This window comes from Diabrotica undecimpunctata, chromosome 6, assembly GCF_040954645.1.
Source record: "Diabrotica undecimpunctata isolate CICGRU chromosome 6, icDiaUnde3, whole genome shotgun sequence".
In the NCBI taxonomy this organism is placed as follows: domain Eukaryota; kingdom Metazoa; phylum Arthropoda; class Insecta; order Coleoptera; family Chrysomelidae; genus Diabrotica; species Diabrotica undecimpunctata.
In genome coordinates this window covers 92375117-92397944 of record NC_092808.1, presented here as the reverse complement: position 1 = coordinate 92397944, position 22828 = coordinate 92375117, and the positions used below count along the sequence as shown (strand labels likewise).

Below are 22828 nucleotides of genomic sequence, written 5' to 3'. Positions count from 1 at the left end.
CCCTGATGAATTAAAAAATAATGTTTTTTACTTGTGTTTTTGAGCCTTAAAAATCGTGATTTTGCGTTTTTCTCAGTTTTAAATTATTTTTAATTCGAAAACGATCAAGTTTACAGAAAAACTACAAGAGACCTATTTTGGTCAGAATGATTCAAACAATCAAAAAAAAAAATTCTCCGGGCCGAAAAAATTGATTGTTACAATTTGTTTAAACAAATCTGAACAAATGCAACCTCTTGAACCATATTTTGGGGTATCTCAGGAAAGTGAATATGCAAGAAAATCTCATGGGAATATTTTTTAGAACGAACTTGAGCTTTTCACCTTATCTATAAGTTAAGTTCAGGTTTTGTGACTGGCTATATTATAGCACTTACCTACGCCAATAAAAAAGTACTTTCGAGCAATAATGTATAAATTCGCTTTCAAGAAATACTGTTATTAATGTCTTTGACTTTTTCAAACGTGATTATTTATAAATAATTTTTGAAAAACGTTTTCAAGTTTTAATTTTTGTATTTTACTAATTGATATTCCTATTTTAATTATTGATGTATCTATTTGTAGAATATAATAATTGTTTACTCTCTCAATAATTTATGTATGATGGATTGCTAATCTTCAAGAAAAATAAAAGATCTATGCTCTCAAATGTTAATAAGATAATAAAATCTAGATTTTTCGAGTGATAAATACCTTGAGTACAAGGTTTAGTGTATATCAGTGATTATATTTATCAGTAAACAGTCTACTACTATTGCTTAGATATAAAACATAGTTAATTGTATTTTACGATTTTTTTTATTAAAACTAATCCCACAAGAATGGATAATTTGAACTCTGGCATAACTGAATTAAAATATTTTGATATTTGCGTATTGGTAATATGCAAATATATCGCATACGTATTTACAAATTTACAAATATCTGGTATTTGTATATATTAATACAACATTGAATATACTCCTACAACGAAATTAACGATCTAGTAAACGAACATTTAGACGGGAGGTATTATAAAGGATAACATTACAAAACTTGTGACATAAAATGAAATGCATATTTATTCGTTAAGAACAATGAAAAATTGGAGAAGAATATAATTAAAATTGTTTTAATAGGAAATTTAACAAATATTTATTTAAAAATTTAAATATTATGTTTATATGGGATTTAGCCACAATTGATTGTAATGAAAATTACATTTTTAACTAACTAATATTGGACGTTTCGATTTCCACTCCGGAGATCGTTTTCAAAAAGAGGAAAGATTATTTTGAAAAAATCTACGAAAATGTGGAACCAACAAGTTGTTAGAAGGTTATGATTGTTGAAAAAATCTGAGGGTGATGTTTTACCCTCGGAATATCAAATTCTGTTGTGAGTGTGTGTGTGTGTTTTTTTTTGTATTATATGTTTGTGTAATAGAAACCTTAAAATGCATAAATGATGAAACCTTTGACATTATAGTAGACTTATTTAACTCAGTATACAAAACAGGACACATACCGAAACAATGGTTACTCTCCACCTTTTGTGCTATCCCTAAAAATACAAACGCTTAATATTGCAGTGAATACAGAACAATATCACTAATAAGTCACATTCTCAAATTATTCCTGAAAATAATACATGGTCGTATAAATAAAAAAATTTAATGTGTTAGCTCAAAGATGCATGGATATGAATGTTGATGTTCATGTTTGTTACGTTGATTTTGAAAAAGCATTTGACAAAGTAAGACATGAAAAATTAGTCCAAATTCTAAAGACAAAAAACATAGACCATAGGGACTTATGTTACGAATAATAGCAAACCTCTAAGGAATCAAAGAGCACAAATCGTAATAGATAACGAACCCAGTCCAGAAATTGAAATCAGGAGAGGGGAAGATCTATTAACACCATAAGATATGCAGATGACACCGTGATTATGGGAAGCTTTGCTGAACAACTCCAATTACTGCTAAACAAAACAAACAGTTTCTGTGAAAAATATGGACTAAAAATGAATATAAAAAAGACCAAATGCATGATAATAACAAAGAAAACAAATATACCAAAAACATACATTGCAATTAAGATCATTTCATTGCAGATCTTAGATTAGAACTGAGAGTAATAGCACTGAGATGCTACGTGTTTTCGATACTGCAATATGGAGTTGAAAGCTGGACATTAAAGCAAGAATACATAAATAAGTTACAGTCCTTTGAAATGTGGTGTTACAGGAGGATGCTTAGAATAGCATGGACACTGAAGAAAACTAACACAGAAGTATTGCGAGAAATAGGCAAAGAATGCGAAATAATAAACACAATAAAAATAAGAAAGTTGCAATATCTGGGACACGTAATGAGGGGACAGCGATATAAAATGCTAAGGCTGATAATACAGGGAAAGATAAGAGGAGGAAGGAGTATAGGAAGAAGGAGAGTGTCATGGTTGAAGAATTTAAGGGACTGGTTTAAATGCAGTTCTATAGAACTCTTCAGAGCAGTAGTAGACAGAGTAAAGAGAGTGATGATGATATCCAACCTCCGATCGGGAGACGGCACTTAAAGAAGAAGTTTGTGTAATGTGTGTTTACGTAGATTATATGTTTGTATATTGTGTGTTGCATATGTGTTGTGTATAAATTGTAGATGAAATGTCTGCGACTTTCTATTATCTATATAATAGACTTATACTTCGCTATATTCTTGTTATTGACATTTTCTTTTAGTATTGGCAACCGAAGCCTGCTACATTCTACTGATGGGATTACTACACATTTTGCTTCATTACGTAGGATGAGAGCTGTTTCTTTAACTTTTCTCTTGTGTCTGGTTCTTTCATGATTATTGCTGCATCTTTCTATTGTACTCTGTGCTCGTTATCCCAGGTATGTTTGCATGTCTAAAATTTATCGAAGTCTCTGTTCTTGAGGTATGTGTCATGCTCCTTTATCCTAACACTTAGTAGTCTTGCAGTGTTTCCACATAGAAATTTTTGCATGCACAGGGTATTTTATATGTAGATGCTGTTATTTGATTTTTCTTGTGTGTTGCTGAGTTTGGATTTGGAGAGCAGATCACAGTGTGTTGGTAGTTTTGAATGGTGCTGTGATGTTGTACTTATTTTTTATCCTTTTCAGGTTTTTCTGATAAGCCCTTTACATATCGTATTGTTTTCATCTGTTAATCCCTTCTTATGAGTGTTTCTACATTGCTTGTGGTGTTTTGTTGTTTCCTTTCTTTAATCTTCTGAAATTCCTACTTTGTAAATGACAATGGGTAGTTATTTTTTATGAGTGAGGTCCTTCAGGCTCTATCATATAATGATTTGATAATCCTTTTCTTGATTTTTACGTTGTGTTTGGAGTGGTAATTTAAATAGCTGTTGGTGTGTGTTCTTATTTATTGTTGATTTCCATAATTACCAAAAGTTAATATTAGGAGAAAATTACAGAATTGGTCACATATGGACCAAACTAAAAAAAGACCCAACCAAATCACTGGAAAACAAAATATATAAAACATTGCATAAATTTAAGGAATACCTGACAGTCTACAAAAGAAGAACATTAACACCACACTATAGTAGGACATCACACCTATACGGAGTTCCAAAAATTCACAAAGAAAATTTACACCTCAGACCAATTTGCACGAGCATGAGTTTTCCTTGTAGTACACCACACCACAACATACAGCTCTTAGCACACCACTCCATACAGCCTTTAGAACACCACACAACATCTTTAATAAAAACTCACAGCACTTCTTGGAAAAACTAGCAGAAATATATTACAATTCCAACAATATGCTAGTCAGTTTTGATATCACCAGTCTTTTCACCTGTGTAGGTACCATTGGAAAAAACTTAAAATAAAGTTCTTAAAATAAAATAAATACAAATAATAATAGACAAATAATTAGAGAAGGATAATACATTGACAATAAAACCAAACTGAATGTATCACCTATCATATAGTTACTAAAACTTTCCACAGACAACACTTATTTTCAACCAGATAATAATTTCTATAAGCAAAATTCAAGATTTCGAACAAGACATTGTACACAAAGAAGACAGCAACCAACAGTGTGGTGGAGATATGTAGATGATGTGTTCTCCATTTGTTCCACGGACCAGAAGCATTGAATAAACCTTTAATGGACATCAACAATAAAAATGAATCAATTAAATTTACCATGGAAAAAGAAAACAACAATTGACTTCCATTTCTGGATGTGTCAAGCACAAAATAAGACACAGGATATGCAACCAAAGTTTACAGAAAACCAATCCACAGCAACAGATATTTAAATTAGCACTCCAACCACAACGCAAACAAACAAATCATTATATTATATAGCCCGAAGCACCTGCTCGAATAAAAATGCATTTTAAGAAGAAAAAAACCTGCTAAAAAAGGCGTTGACAAAAAATGACTACTAATTGTCATTTATAGACAAGGAAGTTCAGAAAATTAAAGAAAGGAAATAACAAAACACCACAAGCAATCCAGAACCACTGATAAGAAGGGATTCAAAGATGACAACAATACCAATATGTAAAGGGCTTATCAGAAAACTTGAAAGGATATGAAGTAAGCACAACATCACAACAACGTTCAGAACAACCAACACACTGAGATCTACCCTGTCAAAAACCAAACCCACACACACAAGAAAGTACAAACAACTGCATCTGTAAAATACCCTGTGAATGCAACAATTTCTATGTGGGAGAAACCGTAAGACCACCAAGTGTTAGGATACATGAGCACGAAACATACATCAAAACATCGAAACATCGAACTTTAGTTAAAAATGTTATTATCATTAAAATCGATTGTGGCTTAATCCCGTATAAACATAATATTTACAATAATAATACAATAATAACTTGAAATGCCACAAGAAAACAGTTTCAGAATATTTTTAAAAACATGTTTAATAGAAAAAGGTGGCCTTTCTAGGCTTTAATGACTTCTTGATCTATTTTAGCCTACAATCATTAATAATTTCTATTTTCTGGTCTCGAAGATAGACCTACTTGAATTATCGTCACAATCAGTTTTGTTTTTGCCGTGCAATCTATTATACGAAGTTTATCTTTTAGAGTAGCCCTCAAATTTTAAATCGGACTAAGATCCGGTGAATTTACTGGCCATTCAAGACACGATGTTTTTTTGTCCTTGAAATATCTCGTCATGATCTTCGAAGTGAATTTTTTGAAAGATTGCTTGACCGTTGGCATCAACTTTTCTTTGTTACTTCTACTAACTTTCTATATTTTTGTGAGTTCATCATTCCTTGTAGTGAGACCCTGTTGACTGCCGCTCTAAGTAGTTCTGCACTATTGCATTCCCTTAAGTTCTTAAGTCACGATATTCTTCGTCTTCCCACATTTCGCTTTCCTCGAATTTTGCCTTACATAATAAGCTGCAATAATGAGTATCTTTGACCTCTCATAAAATGGCCTCAGTACTCAAGTTTTTCTTTTTTTGATAGTCAATATTATTTCAGATTTATTTTCTATTCTTCTAGTAACTTTTGCGTTTGATATTCTTTGAGTCCATGATATTTGTAGGATTCTTGTGTAACACCAAAATTCAAAGGCTGGCAAATCAGGGGAAAGGAAAGAAGAGTAGTGAATACGTAACACCGAAGCATTCTTAGGCTAAGTCCTAACCTTATATCCCAACGACAAAGAAACTTTTTAAGTTTAACGAATGACGCACGTGCTATTTCAATAGGTGTCTTAATTTCTTTAGTTTGGTCTATATTTGATGTTATCCACGTTCCTAAGTATTTGCAGGTATCCACACTCTCAATTACAGTATCCACAACAATAAATTGGATGTTTGCATCTGCTGATTTATCTTCAATAGCCCAGTTTATTTATTTTTTATCCAATCTTATCCTTTCTTCATCATAGCAGGAGCCACTAACTTTTTTGCGGTCTGATTGTTTTATTTCCATCTTCTTTAAACATCTCAATTTTTAAAAATCTCCATTTAAAGAGCAGATGTGAAATAAAAATGAATAAACAACAAGCAAGCAAAAAAACACAATTTAAAATTGAAACTCAGAGTGCTACATATACTAGCATAAATTATACTATTATGTAATTGGCAACTAAGCAATAAAAACACAATAATGAACTAGTATGACATAAAATATTTAATTCCTAGCTGGGCGCTTTCGGCTTACAAAGCCATCCTTAGAGCTATGGTCAAAAATTTAAAAAGTACCACAACTAAAGAGGGATCCCATTGGTAAAAAATACAAAATTTATTAAAAAAATACATTAAAAATTTTTGTTTATGATACGGGTGCAAGCACCCAACCATCCGGATAGAGTTGAGGCGACAAATGTTTTTTTGAAAACTTTAGTCTTAAGTTTATTTGTTATTAGCACCCGTAAACAATTATATTTATTAGTATATGGGAAATGAGTCAATACTCAAAATCTTAAGTAGTTTTTATTATTTAATGATGGTAAATTTTGGGCTACCTGTTTCAAGGTTTACAATATATGCCCCATCATCAGGCCCCAGTACGATAGCCTTATTTATATAAAGCTCTACAGCTCTCAGATACAGGAAAGCTCTATAAACTAAGGTAATCCTGAAAACCACCTTCCCTCAAGGAATCCATTCATTCAAACTCAGGAATGTGTAAATTTTATTTTTTATGTATATTATTATGTTAATATGTAGCCAGATGTTTAAAATTTAAACAGCATTTTGCCCTAGATGTTATGTTGTCATATTGTAAACCTTAAAACCGGTAGAACAAAATTTACCATCATTGAATAACAAGAACTACTTAAGATTGTGTGTTTGTATCACGGAATCACATTGGCAACATTTTCATCATTTGAATTATATTTACTTATATTCTAAAAATTTTATTTAAAAAATTGTTTATAAAGGATTTTGTAAATAAATTTTTTTGATTTTTGATATACAGCCAACTACAGGAATTCATTTTCCTGGTGGATATTTATATTCATTCCTATTGTAATTAATTTTATGATACTTTGTAACTCGTATGTTCTTTTTTAGGCCCGAATGGAGGTCGAAGATTTATTCGTCGACTTGGCGGACGGCAAAAAACTATTAAAACTTCTGGAAATAATATCTGGGGAAAAGTTAGCCAAACCAAATAATGGAAGAATGCGAGTACATAAAATCGAAAACGTCAACAAAAGTTTGGCTTTTTTACACACAAAAGTTCGTCTGGAAAGTATTGGTGCAGAAGATATTGTTGACGGTAATCCCAGATTAATTTTAGGTTTAATATGGACCATCATTTTAAGGTTTCAAATTCAAGAAATTGAAATACCAGAAGTAAGTATACAATTTTTTAATTTCCTCATTATAATCATGGTAATAGACTTTTTAAGAAGTAAATGCATATACGTTATCAAATAAAATATGTCACTACAGTTAAAATTAAATAACGTTGCGGGAATTCCTAGAATCTTTATTATTTTTTAAATAATGGCATGTTCCCTAAACTGAGATATTTATTTATATTAACTGTTATAAGTAATAGTACATACTTATAAAAGGCCTACATATTGAGGCCACATATTGAGACATGATTCAGTACCGTTTACTTTAATTGAATATCCAGGGAAAAATAGACGGCAGGCAAGGACCAGGCAGAAAAAGACACTCGTGGCTACAAAATTTCGGGTTCAGATCGGTCGAACTATTCAGAAGTGCCGTAAGCAACATCAGAATCACCATGGTAATAGCCAACGTTCGTAGCGGACAGGGCACCTGAATAAGAAGAAATAATAGTGTACAATTGCCAACTGAAATGCGTTTATAAAAATAAAGCTGGAATGTACCAAGGAGTGTTGATAATCTTGTGTAGCACTTTTTTTTAAATCTTTTTAATATTTCGATGTTCTCAGCTGCTGTCTTTTGGATAAGAAATATGGGAATAATTGGAGAAGAAGGGAATATAAGGAGGAGTTTTCAAGACTAAAGACAAAGCTGAGAACAGGTTATTCATGCAATAAGATTGATGGAAACCTTGAAATCTTCTGGTCCTGACCAAATATCAGTTACTAAAGAATTATTAGAACTAATAAATGATAGAAACCGGCATATTTTGGTGGGATTACTCATTAAATTGTACACCACAGGAATCATCCCCTGAAAACAGGAAATACTAAAATCTACATTTATCTGGTGATCTGATAAGTAACCTTTTTGGCCAATTAGTTCGCTGTGGTCTCAAACAAAAAAACAGTTTTAGAAAGTCTAACCTTTTTTTAGGCATACATGTCAAATTTTAGCACGATGCAGCCATTAAATTTTTGACGGCTGCATAAAGTTGACGTGTATGGAAAAAAGACGCGTATGGGGAAAAACGATTTTTGGTCTCTCATTAAACTTGTTATTTGAGAAATAAAACGGCGAAAGAACAGAAGAAAAGCTGGATAAATATTATGGGACTAATGTTCCTTGTCAAATTTTGGTAACGTGAATTTCGTAGTGACCTTATATCTACAGTGTAGGAAGTACGTACTGGGCGGCCTTCCGACCAGTTATAACTGAAAATGTGAAGAAAGTTCATTAAATGGTTATAGTTGATCGTAAAGTGAAAGTGCGTGAATTGACAGAGGCCACCAAAATTAGTAGAGTCATGTTTTTAACGACGTTTGGATAGGGAAGATACAAAGAAAGAGAAACCCAGGACGACGCAAAATATCCTGGCTAAGAAATTTGAGAGAGTGGTTCGGTTGCAGCACATTAGAATTATTCAGAAGCGCGGCCAATAAAATTAAAATAGCGATGATGATTTCCAACCTCCGATAGGAGAAGGAACCTGAAGAAGAAGGATATGAAAAAACTATACCATTGACCAAAAACATGATCGTATGACCACGTCTTACCAGTGTTTGGATCTTGTAAAGCATAATCCGGTGTCGATTGGTAACCGACAGTGGACTGAAGCCAGTAAAAGTGCTCCGCGGCGACCAAGAGTGGCTCAATGGGTCGAAAAGGTTTTTGTCTCTGTATTCTGGGATTGAAAAGGCGTAATTTTAATTGACTAGCTTGAAAAAGGTAAAACTATTAATAGCCAATATTATTGTTCATACATATAAGACATCATTAGACAAATTGAAGCAGGAACTCAGTGATGGCCCCTATGCAGAAGAAGAAAGTGTTGTTTCTCCAAGACAATGCACCAACTTACAATAGCGTTATGACAATGGCAAAAATTCATGAATTGGCCTTCGAATTGCTTTCTATGCTATTCCGTCGTATGCTCCTGATTTGGCCCTCCTCCTCCTATTATTATGTGAAGAGATGGCTCGTAAATAAAAAAATCAGCTCAAACGAAGAGATAATGGACGAAACAAACGCCTATTTTGCAGAGTTTTCGAAACGTATTATTCGGACCATATAAAGAAGTTGGAAAATCGCTGGAATCGTTTTATGGGATAAAATGAGACTGTATCGAATAAAATAAAAGAATTTTCTGGAAAAACATGTTTTTCATTTCAAAGGAGGTTACTTATCAAAACACCTAGTATAAGTATGCTTGTCAAAAAAGGTGAATTCAAAAGAATGCAAAGACTACCAAACAATTATTCTCATGTTTGCTCACGCTAAAAGTCATATTAAGAATCACACAACAGAATACACTCCAAACCAGAATTAGACATTAGCGACATGCGAATGGGCTACCGTAACGGTGTAGGCACAAGAGAACCTCTTTGATTTAATGTTCTTATTAAAATATACTTAAATGATAACCAAGATATTTACGTCTGCTTTATAGTCTACAACAAATCCTTTTATAGGGTTAAACATAATAAATCGATATTATATTCTCAGAAAAAAAGATGGGCAAACGAGATATAAGATTGATGTTAACCTTACAACAATGCAATCAGATAGCAACAGTAAAATTGGGAGTAAAATATCAAGTCTAAATAATGAGGAGGGTCAGACAAAGATTTATATTGTCACGGCTATTATTTAACGCCGACTATACTTCTATACTCTGATAAGTAAGAATAATATGAAAATTCTATGTTAGTAGTGACAAGAGAACCCAAACGATGCAAAATTATAATTAACGATTAAACAACCGAATAAGTCCGAAAATTTTAATATCTGGGAGTAAAAATATTTCGCTACGGTAACTTTAAAGAGATTGTAAGAAAACAAGCAAATACAGCAGCTATATCAGGATGTCTAAGAGATATCATCTGAAAGAATAAGAATATAAGATGGATGGGAAAGTACGTATATATAAATCATGAGTAGGACCAATAATGACGTATGCGATAGGAACGAAAGCAGATACAGTAGAAACAAAAAGAATGCTTAGAACGTTAGAAATGAGAACCTTGAGATCACTGGGAAAAATTAAGAAACACAATAAAGAAAAGAGTTTTTTTTTACAAATAAAAGGCAGTGTGAGATGTTAACCAACCACTGCTAATTAGTTAGTATATAAAATCTAAATTGGATTTGCGGCTTTGAGTTGGAGTTCTCGCTGATGAACGAATAGTACGATGAGAGATATCATCTCATATTTCGCTGACGCTCATTCATTGATTCCCACCAGATGTATAAGACGTTTTGTCCTCTACAGAGGTCTCTATCTATCATAGCATTTCCTATGTATGTTTTCCATCTTGTAGCAGGTCTTGCTCTCTCCGTCTTCTTTGCACATGCTCGTATCGCTGTAGGGCTATGTTTTCTAATTTTATTGCAATTAAGCATTCTACTTACATTCTATTCCATATTTCCTCTGTCCTTATTCTATCTGCTCAGGTAATTTGTAGTTTATCTAACTTCTATAAAGTCCAGTTCAACTGTTCTTATTTTATTTCGCATTGATGTTGTCATTGCCATATTTCCGCTCCATATAGTGTAATATTCATCACTATGCTCTAAAAGATCTTTTATTTTTGTTTTCTTTGGTTAGAGTGTTGTTCCATATCACTCCATGGAGTGCTTTAGTGGCTTGTTTTCCTCGTGCTATTTTCATTTAAATATTTTTCGTACAAGTACCATCTCGGCTTATCATTGACCTTATTAAAAGTCTTCCAACTCTTAATAGTCTCTTCTTCTAAACTTAAGTTCGAATCTGCAACCTCGGATCCTTGGTGTTCGGCCTTACACATATTTACCTTTAGTCCTCACAGCTCATATTTTTCCTTTAATCTCCTTATCATATATTCCATGTCCTCCCTGTCTTGTGCAAATATAACTTGGTCATCTGCAAAAAGTAGTGAATGTAATATATTCTCTTGTACTGGTATGCCCATTGTTCCGCATTTTCTGTATTATCTTTTCAAAGCCCGATCTGGTGATAAATTCTATTGGATAAAAAGTTATTTCGTTTTTAAAAAGGGTGTAAATGAAGCTCAGCAGTGTACTGCCACAGGGATCTGTGCTAGCACCCCTACTGTTTAATTTATACATCACGGACTTGCCTAGGACAATTTCGCAGAAATTTGGCTAAGCTGACGACTGGGCTATTGCAGCAAGACATAATAACATGAGTGTTACAGAAACAAGACTAACGGAAGACCTTGCCACTGTGTGAGAATACTTTCGCAAATGGAGGCTACGGCCTAATGTAACGAAGATGGAAGTGTGCTGCTTCCATATAAATAATGCCCAGGCCAACAAAAAGCTCTCCGTCCACTTTGAATACGGTCTACTGACTCACAACTTAACACAAAAAAAACGCGAAATAATATAATCCAAAATATATGTGGCACCACATGGAGTTCCTCAACCTCCGTAGTCAGTTCTCGAACTTGTATACTCGGTAGCTGAATATGCTTCCGGGTATGGTTTAATAGCAATATTGTTGATACCCAATTAAACCAGAAAATGCAAATGATCCCAGGTACGGTTAGACCAACACCGAACTGTTGGCTTCTCATTCTGACTACGAAGAAGTCATTCTCTTTTCTGAGAATATAAAAAAATTCAGGTTAACCACCAACTACTGGTCCACCATGACAATCTTGGTATTGAAATGAATAGACTGCGCTCCAGATATCCATTTTTAAAGGCCACCAAGATCTTACATCAGGAATAGTTCACTTTAACCAACGCGTGGAGAAGACACTGGAAGAGCGAGTCAGCACAGGCCATGTACATCGCTAAACATGATAGGAACCAACAGCGGTAGATGTGCTGACAGCTTACATATATGGAGAAAAGCCTTACTCCTGAGAATGACTGTGGTGCGCAACGACATACTGCCCGTCACATTATTGAAAAATGCCGGCTAAGACGATTCCGTGTAGTTTTTGATGAGTTCCTAAATGTCTTACATTACATTGATACATTATATTTTCTTTCTAATTTTCCATTTATAAGTGTTTTAAAATAATTGTATCTTTGCTTTTAGGATGAAGACAATGAGAGTTCGGAAAAGAAATCAGCCAAAGACGCCCTTTTATTATGGGCTCAACGTAAAACTCATGGTTACCCAGATGTTCATATATCAGACTTTTCTTCTTCGTGGAGAAATGGTTTAGGTTTTAACGCGCTTATACATGCCCACCGACCGGACTTATTTGAGTTCGATTCTTTAAAGAACAATAAAAATATCGATAACTTGAATCATGCCTTTGACATTGCACAGAACGAATTAGGCATTCTAAGACTCTTAGATGCTGAAGATATTGATACTTCAAGACCTGATGAGAAGAGTATTATGACTTACGTTGCATCTTATTATCATACTTTTGCACGTATGAAACAAGAAGAAAAATCTGGAAGACGAATAGCGAAAGTAAGTACAGTGGTTTATTTATCAACATTACATTAGTTTATTATGTGTTAACTTGTATGTTAAGTATGGAATAGCACTTGTATTATTATTTGTTTACTTGTAAGGTGTAAAACATGCAAATTGGCTAATTGGTCGTAACCAAAGCCATTAATACCAGGAAAAAAGATTTTTGTTGTGATCGTAACTGTCTTTGGACTATAGGTACTCTTCTAAAATGTCTAACAAGGTCTTCTTTTTTATATGTACCTAAGGGCAGTAGGTGTGTTGATTTTGTTTATGTTATTCATAGTCACCTTCTCTAGTCTTGCTCTGAAATTACAGAACACTTATTTCACTCATCAGTACCATAAATCTAATAAAAAACAAACTATATTGGTTGCTCCGGGTTACTAATATAGCATTTTAAATTGGTAATGTTACAACGGGTGTAAACTACAGATAACAGAAAAATCTATCGAATACTCGTATAATAAGTATACTCGTATAATATGGGGCACATCCGTAGGAAGGTAGTTAGTGCTACACATGACAGTTCTATAAAGGATAATGACTAATGGCAGTATAAATTAACACATAGTATCAAAGGATAGAAGAAAAACAATGTGCAATAAATATAAAAAAGATAAAAGTAGTAAAATATAGAAAGTATTTTAATATCGAGCACAGACGAAAATTTTTATTATACTTAGAAAATTCAGACTTTGATTTATCCCATTTTGAGAATAAGGAGAAAAGGAATAAGGAATACTATAACCTCAGCTAGTGTTATCTTTTTTTTATTATTTCACAAGTAAAGATTTGCAATCTTTTCTGTTTGATTAACATAAGCGAAGATTACGTGTCAGTGCTGTACCTTCGTAAATAAGTTTAACTAAAATTAATATTTAAAATATTATCTTATATTCTAGATTATTTACTTATTAAGACTATCCGATAAGTCCAAGAGTTTGTATGGTTCATTAACAATCTTCCCAAGGACCTTCGATTTGAACCTCTGCAAGATTTTAATATTAAATTCGCCTGCACACCTCCACAGTTGAATTCAATAGGTCCAGACGGGTTTTAGAATTATTTTATACACTAATACTTTTTTTTTCGAATGATAGTTCAGATCTTCCAAGTAGACAGTTAAGTTGTTTAATTTTAATCCTAAATTAACTTGTTTTCGTTTATTGAAGATGTGGTTGTTCTAATTAACTCGTCTATCAAGATGAATGCCGAGGTATTTTGCACTATCGGAATGTGGTATATTTTTGTGGGACGAGAGAATGACGGTGTCATTAGCAAATGTTGCTATGGAGCACTGATTAGAGGAAGGTAGATCAGGCGTGTATAATAGATACAAGAGTGGACCAAGCACACTACTTTGAGATACTCCGGAATTTGTAGGTCATAATGCTGTTATTACTGTCCGTATTTTATCTGAAGTAACTCTCTGTTATAAAGGATTTGAATATTAGGCCAATTAAGTTAGTTTTTTACTCGACACAACTGTATAGACTGGTTTGACAGTTGAAATGTGAAAAATGAGATAGTACAAAAATATTCTCATCTAGGGATTCATCAATTTTTTGGTAGAACTATTTTGACACCAACACACAACTTTTTCAGAAAAAATACACAAAATGAGATATGCTAAATTTAAATCGTTAATAAACAAAAGATTTATTGCAAAATAAACAACAGAATCGCTGTTTTTGAATATTGTTAATAGCTTTTTATTGTTTATTAAAATTTGTTTAAATGTACATACATGAACTTGAGGGTCTTATTGTGTTTGAATTGTGGGCAAAAGATGATCCAGAATAGTTTTTGCGAAGTTTGTTTATAAGATTTTTTGAAAAATAAGCTAATTTCTAGGGCTAGTCTAGATAATTTGACTAAATGGATCTCAATAATCCGGCTAAGAAGCTTACTTTCTTCTATGTATACTACCTCTCTATGTATACCTGTATGGAAAAAAGTTTAAAAAGTTGCATTTATCTATACAAAATGATTTAATAATAAATATCACTTTTTATCCTTATAACATTTACAATAACTCGGTAGAATTCTTCGGAAAGCTGGGTAAAAAACACAACTTTTAGAAAAAAAACTTTTAGAAAAAAACTTTTAGAAACACAACTTTTATAAACAATATTAAATTGTTTATAAATAACAATTTAATAATGTTTATAAATAACATTTATTTAATATTATATTTTAAATAAATAAAAAAATAACAATAAAAAGGTGACTTAGGCAAAGATTTGTACATGGTGTTGTCATTAGCTACTTTGTTTTGGACAATTTTGCACAAAAATGTGATTATTTTATCGTTGTACACCAGTTTAAAATAGAAAGAGCAAAGTTAGTCCAGTAGATCCTGAGATATGTTATTTTTCCATGCAGTCTATTTTGAATATGTGTTGGATTTTTTGAAGAGCGCGGCTGGCCCTTCAATCAGCTGCCCTCACTTCTTTTATTCTAGTCGGAACGCAAATTACTCTTTGTTTAAAACACTCCTCTTTAAACAATTTTTAATAATTTTGTTTTCTAAAAGTTTGATTTTATTATAAAAGATTGGTTAATTTCAGCCCTTAATGTTGTAAATTAACGAAACAACTATCTTGGTTCCTAAGACTCGTTGGATCTCTTTTTTTTGTTGTGTTTTTGTTGTGTTGTGTTTTTAATCGGCTTTCCGAATATTTTTTTGCCATTTAATTTGAATTCAATTCTACAGAGTTATTGTAAATGTTTATACGCTTAAAATTGGTATTTACTATTAAGTCATTTTATGTACCTGCATAAATGTAATTTTTTTAAACTTTTTTTCCAATCACTTTTTTTTATTAATCGATTTTAATTTAGCATATCTCTATAATATTCAGATGGTAGTTGTTTCATTTTATATAGCAAACCTGTATGCTACACTTTATCAAAAGCTTGTGTCATGTCCAAAAATACTGGAGAAGAATAACGCTTTTCCTCCAGATTCTGGTTTATGATATTAACTTATATCAACTTTGTGCGCTTGATCAATTGCAGCGAGTTTTTGTCGAAAACAAATTGGTAGTTAGAAACTAAGCAGTTTTCTTTTAGGAAAGATCTAAATTTCTTTATTAATTTTTAACAAGACTTTTAACAAGAATTAATAGTAAACTAATGGCCTATATGAACTTACGGATTAAAATAACTTAAGCCACTTTCCATTGTAAAGGAAAATAACCTAATCTGAAAATAATACAGTGCTGTAGATTTGTGTCAACAAGAGGAGTACATTTTGTGGTAATTGATACAAGAAAAATCCAGTAATGAGTTCATAACCAGGAACTTTCTTTTTATTAGTATTTAGTATTGTGTCAACAATTTTGGATTTTCTGAAAGGTTTGATAGACAGAGACATCTGGTATGGACAGTACCAATATCTATAAATATTTTCCTCTTCTTCTGATTATGACTAAGAGAAAATTTTCACCCCTTGTAATTTGCCGGATGGCTACCTTTACACAATGCCCAAGTTGCTGGGGTTTACCTGTTTCATGTAGTCCTTACAAAAATGACCCTTGTCACATCTGACACATCAAGGAAGTCAAAGTTGGCATTTGATACATTGTGGTAGGTTAAGTTTGAAGTTTGGAGGTCCAAACTGGACTATCATGTTTTGCAATACTTTAGGATCATAAATATCCTTATTGCTTATATTAGGTTCGAGGTTTTATGACCATGTTCTTCAATCTCAGCTATTAGTGTAGGTTAATTACTATTTAAATGGGAATAAGCCACAATTAAAGGTTAAAATACGTTTATTGGCGTTTCAATTTCCACTTCGGAAATCGTTCTCAAAATACAAACATAATGTTTGTATTTTGAGAACGATTTCCGAAGTGGAAATTGAAACGTCAATAAACGTATTTTAACCTTTAATTGTGGCTTATTCCCATTTAAATAGTAATTAATTTAAAATGCCACAAGAAAATAGCTTCAGAACAATATTAGTGTATATCAATTGAATAGTGCACATTTTTCAGGATCACTCTATAACTAAGCTCTTCATTGGATTTAACTTTTTTCTCTTATAATAGCTAGTACTGTAGACTTCTAATTTATGATTTCTGTCAATATGGATTTCAAACAAATTTCTCCTTTTGTTAAAAAAAAAGTAGTTGATATTTTTTAACCAAATAATATTTTAAATGAATTGCAACATAATTTAGAATTTGCTTCCGCTAATGAACGTGTTTTTCACTTTTATCTTCTTTTATTTTATCTTTATCTTATGTTCTTCTTCTATCTACAAATAACGGAATGCAGTAATTTCCTTAACATATTTTCTATCGGGAAATATTTTTATCTGTAGGAAAATGCACGTGTTTGGTTGGTATTTTAGAACATTCTGACTTCTGATAAAATGATCAATTTTCTATGAGTAATAGATAAAATTAGACGCGTTTATTTTAAATATTATTTTAAATATAAAACATTGCAAACAGATTCCTTTGATGATAACATGCTTCGTTTTCACCATTTACACCCATAATTTATAGTTCTATAGTGCAGTGATTTTGCTTAATCATTTCTTTTTCTCTTAATCAATTTCCAACCCTCTTTTTCTTTAGCTGATCCAAAAGCTACTTTAGTATATCCATTTTAAAGGTAAAATAGTTTGGCCAAATGCTCTAATCGTAACCTGCTTCTATATAACCAAATTTAAACTGGTTTCGGGCTCCATAATATATAAGTTAACTAATTATCTTTATATGGGATTAAGCGACAATTAATTGTAATGAAAATTACATTTTTAACTACTGTTTGAAGTTTCGATTTACACTCCGGAAAACGTTTTTAAAAAAGATTATTTAAAAAAATTCTGCGAAAATATATAACCAATAAGTTGTTGTTAGAAGCTTATGTTTTTCAAAATTCATGATTGACTTACTTGGCCCCAATCTTTTAGGTAATAACATGCTTATGCTTGAAAAAAACCTGAGCGTGATGTTTGTACCCTCGGAATATCAAATTCTGACTCTTTTGTGTTTTCTTGTATTGTATGTTTGTGTAATGTCTGTTTACGTAGATTATATGTTTGTGTATTGTGTGTTGCATATGTATTGTGTATAAATTGTAGATGACATGTCTCCGACTTCCTATTAGTCTGCTATTGTTGGCATATTCTTTTTATTGACTTCTTCATCCAATGCCTGCTAAATTCTGCTGATTTATACGCATTTTTTTTTTCATTAAGTAGGATAAGAGCTGCTTCTTTGACTTTTCTGTTTTTCATATATGTTTCTTTCAAATTATTTATTGATGTATCTTTCCATTCTAATCTTTGCTTGTTGTCCCAGGCATATCTGAGATTTTTCGAAGTCTTTGTTCTTGATGTATGTTTCATTCTCGTTTATCCTGACACTTAGTGGTCTTGGTGTTGCTTCCACATATAAATTGTTGAATTCACAGAGTATTTATATATGCAGTTCTTTGATCTTTGTTGTTTGTTGTTCGATTTGGTTTTGGACAGGATATATCTCTCAGTATTTTGGTTGTTTTGAATGTTGGTGTGATGCTTTCCTATCATTTTCAATTTTTCTGATACGCCCTTTACATATGGTATTGTTGTCATCTTTGGATCCCTTCTTATGAGTGTTTCTACATTGCTTGTGGTGTTTTGTTGTTTTCTTTCTTCTTTCTTTCTTTTTTTATAAATGACCATGGGTAGTCATTTTTTGTCAAAACCTTGATTAGCAGGTTTTTTTTCCCAAATGCGTTTTCATCGGAGCAAGTGTTTCGGATTCTGTCATATAATGTTTTGATAATTCCTTTTTTGATATTTATGTTGTAGTTTGAGTGGTAATTTAAATATCTGCTGGTGTGGGTTTGATTTCTGTAAACTTTGGTTGCATATGCTGTGTCCTCTTTTGTTATTAACACGTCCAGAAAAGGAAGTGAAAAGGAAGCCTAACTTTGTTTTTCAATTTATATATGATTGTATTAAACAAATCGCATTATTAACTTTGATTGTTATTACAGATTATTAAACAGATGATCGACTCTGACAAACTGAAACTTACCTACGACAAGTTGACCACTGATCTATTGGACTGGATTAAATTAAAAATTGTAGAATTAGAGGACCGACAATTTCCAAATTCTTTAGAAGGCATTCAAAATCTATTTATACAATTCGGCCACTACCGTAATCAAGAGAAGCCCCCAAAATATATAGAACGAAGTGAAATAGAGGCTTTGTTTTTTAACATAAATACTCAATTAAAGGAACTTAGGCAACCAGCTTTTTACCCTTCTGACGGCAAGCTAGTTCAGGATATCGAAAGATCTTGGGATACTTTAGAGAAAGCTGAACACAGAAGAGAGGTAGCTCTTAGAGATGAACTGATGAGGCAGCAAAGGTTAGATCAACTAATGTATAAATTTGAGAAAAAAAGTATTTTGCGTGAAGGCTATTTGAAAGAGATGATTCAAGTTTTATCAGATCCTCGGTATGGTTCCAATTTGGTGCAAGTGGATGCTACTCTTAAAAAGCACGAAGCCATCAGCGCTGATATATTAGCGAGGGAAGAGCGTATTCATGACTTATCTCATATGGCACAAGAGCTTATTAATGAGAATTATCGAAATTCTGATAGAGTCCAAAAACGAGAAAGTGAAATTATAAAACAGTGGGAAGAACTCAAAGCACTCTTAGAAAAACACAAACTCAACCTTAACAAAATGGGAAGTATTATGTCGATCATACGGGAAATAGACTCGGTTCTTACCAGTACAGAACAACTGAGAATAGATCTTTCTTCTACAGATACTGGGGCACATTTGGTAGCCGTTGAGGAATTACTACATAAACATGCCTTACAAAATCTAATGGTTACGTCCTTAGAAGAAAAGGAAAGTTGGTTAAATAGAGTAGGTCATCAAACGGCTCAAGGAAATCCAAAAGGAGATGAGGTATTAAAGAAACTTAAAGAACTCGGGAAAGTGTGTGAGGAGATCAGGGTGAGTAAACTATTTTATTTTTACATATTACTTACTATGTTTGAATTGTGTTTTGGATCTCTTTAATAATTCGTTCCAATCCCTAGTTTTCACAGTTCCTGCTATAATTTTCTGATTTCAGCAATTATTACAAATAGTTTTTTTTTCTTCACCTATATTACCATAAATATATCATTAATTATTATTGTACTTACCCTTCTTTAATGTCCTTCATATGGGTGTTTCTCTGTTATTTGGAAATTTTCTATACCAATCCATCACTAAATAAATTATATTAAATGTTGAAAATGTTTGTTAATAAAATGAAGGGCAGTGTGGAGTTAAGTGAACAACCGCTATTTTGTTTAGTGCTACTACTGCGTCTTCTAGTGAACCCCGCGTCTCCGCCGTTAGTGAAAAAAGTCCCCTTATAAGTTATTTTTGACTATTTGTAGAGTTTTAATAACGAAAATTTGTTTAAAATAATTGATTATATACTAGGTAGCCCCAGTTCTTTCTTTAATCCAATATGTTTATATAGTTGTCTTTGCCACTCTGAAACGTTGTCAAGGTTAACATTTGCAGCTTCTCCAGAAATTGCTCTATTTAATTAAATTTACTCTTATGTCCAAAGCAAAACTTCTCGAGCCAACCATTGGAAGCTTTAAAATTCAAATTGAGTTCTTTGGCTACTTCTTAAGCTCTTTCTTTTATTATCGGTCCAGATAATGGAATGTTCTTACTTCTCACTTTACAAAACCAATCGTACACTATATTATCGATGGCAACATCTTCACTTTTAATCCTCTTTTTGTTGAACATTTCCACTTTCACTTTTATAACTCGGCCTTTCTTTAATTGTCACTAACTTAAGTTTTTCCTATTTGAAACTTTTCGGCCAATACTCGAACACTATAATTATTTTTTTCAGATGCTTCTATCACCGATATTTTTTCTTCCAAATGACAACAAAAAACTTTTAACAAGATTTGTACTGCGTTTTGAGGTGTTTGAGGTTCATTTATTTAAATAGTCCAATATTAAATTAATAAATATGATGTGACATGCAAAGAATACCTAATAATGTATTGTTATTGATACAAAAACTTAACATTTCAATCACGAAACTCGAAATCCGAAGTATAAGACTCTGTGTAAGACGTATCCGAAGAGAACCTACTAGGAAATTTTCTCTATCACCACAGCGTCTGTGAAATTTTGTATCAATATTCTCTGACTGCTAAACTCGTAGATCAGATCAACTTCTTGAGGGAAGTTATTCGTTGACCTTAAGTTGATAGCTCCTTCATACGTTTCCGCGGATGTATCTCTGCGCTGAAACATTTGACTTATCCACCTGCATGATATTTCATTAGTTTTCCTCCTCATTTATGCTCTGTATAAAGACCCGGTATAGGTTTTATCAAATACAGCTTCAATCTCTTAAGAATGCAGCACAGGACACTTATTTTGTTGTTTAGTGTATTTTTAATTTGCACCCAAAATTTTAAATCGATATTGGTTTTAGGAATTAAGTGCCAAAAGAAAAGCGTTACTAGAAGAAGCTAGAAACTTTTACCAATTCTTGCAAGATCAAGAAGATGAAGAAGCTTGGTTAATTGAGAAACAACGCATATGCCAAGCTGGAATTATGGCAAAAGACTTACGAGGTGTCCTTTCTTTACAACAGAAACATAAGGTACTTATGGATGAAATAAAAACAAGAAAGAACAAATTTGATCAATTGGGAGCCACTAGTAAGCAGTTAATATCAGACAATCATCCTAGATCTTTAGAAATCCAGCAACATGTGGATAAAAATAAAAAGAATTGGGAATTACTGGATAAACTGTCGAAAGAACGTGCCAAGCAACTACAAGATGCAGCTGAAGCGTACCAGTTTTATGCAGATGCAAACGAAGCTGAGTCTTGGTTGAATGAAAAATTAGCTCTTGTTAATTCGGATGATTATGGTACCGACGAACTCAGTGCCAAAGCTTTGTTGCAAAGACACAAAGTGTTGGATGAAGAAATCAATGCATATAATGGAGACATTTATAGTTTGAATGGTCAAGCTGATCGACTCATAGCCTCTGGAATATCCACTTTGGATTTAAATAACGAACCTGAAGTTAATGAACCCATAGAAGACGTCCAATATGAATATAGGTTAGTGATAATATTCTTAATTTGTTTTATACCTTTTTTACTAAATAACTTTCATATGAGAGTGTATCTGTACTCCTTCGTTACAATTTTTTAGTAGATGCAACTATTTCTTGTGTATTATGTAAAGCCAAAGCTATTCATAAATATGGTAGTATGAAACGATACTGCTTTGGGGTTGATTTTTATGGCGGGTCGCCGGAATTGTTCTGCATTTTTATACTATTCTTAATATTCTACTTTACATTTTAATAATTTGGTATATATTATCACTTTGAAATTTCTTACATCCTACAAAGCAATTATTCAACCTTTAATGCAACATAATTATTTTATCGTCGAGTTGCAATAGAAATCTGATTGTTTTCTTTTCTAATATACTAATATATATTATGTTTTATAACTTCTTATATACCGGTTATGGATCATTAAATTAATTCTCTTATTTAACTGGTAAAAGAGATTTAAGGTATATTATTTTGTTTCTTCTTAAACATCTGGTATTATTGGTGCATAAAAGACAGCTGACTTTAATAAACTATCATATGTACTTCGACTTGCTTTTTCCACTCGAAAATGGTTTGTCGTGTTTGATTCTAAAAAATCTATCTTGCGATGTAGGTTTCCAATGGCGAATAGTGTATTGGTAATATTATTTTTAATTTTGAGTACCTGTGACAGCCGACAGTTCAGCGCTGCCTATCGAAATCCATTTATATAATACATGTTTGTCGATTTGCTTTCGAAATCCAAAAACACTCTTATTAATTTAATCATTAATAAGAGGATCTGCATCTAAACAGAACGTGGATCTCAGCGATACGAAATACAAAGCCTCTACCCAAAAGTATCGAAAAAGGCAATACCAGTTCGAAATAACCGACTAAACATTTTCCAGAAAAAAAA

The 22828-nt window shown here is 32.4% G+C and overlaps 1 protein-coding gene across 6 annotated transcripts in view; it reads left to right on the top strand.

The window, feature by feature from the left end:
- Window positions 1-22828, top strand: part of kst (spectrin beta chain, non-erythrocytic 5 kst) — a 267491-nt gene that overhangs the window by 155058 nt on the left and 89605 nt on the right. For all 6 annotated transcript variants that reach the window (XM_072534881.1, XM_072534885.1, XM_072534884.1 and 3 more), the window contains exons 3-6: window positions 7060-7344; window positions 12401-12787; window positions 18797-19777; window positions 21285-21925. In XM_072534881.1, coding sequence (XP_072390982.1) covers window positions 7060-7344; window positions 12401-12787; window positions 18797-19777; window positions 21285-21925 — 2294 coding nt within the window. The remainder of the gene's footprint in view (window positions 1-7059; window positions 7345-12400; window positions 12788-18796; window positions 19778-21284; window positions 21926-22828) is intronic.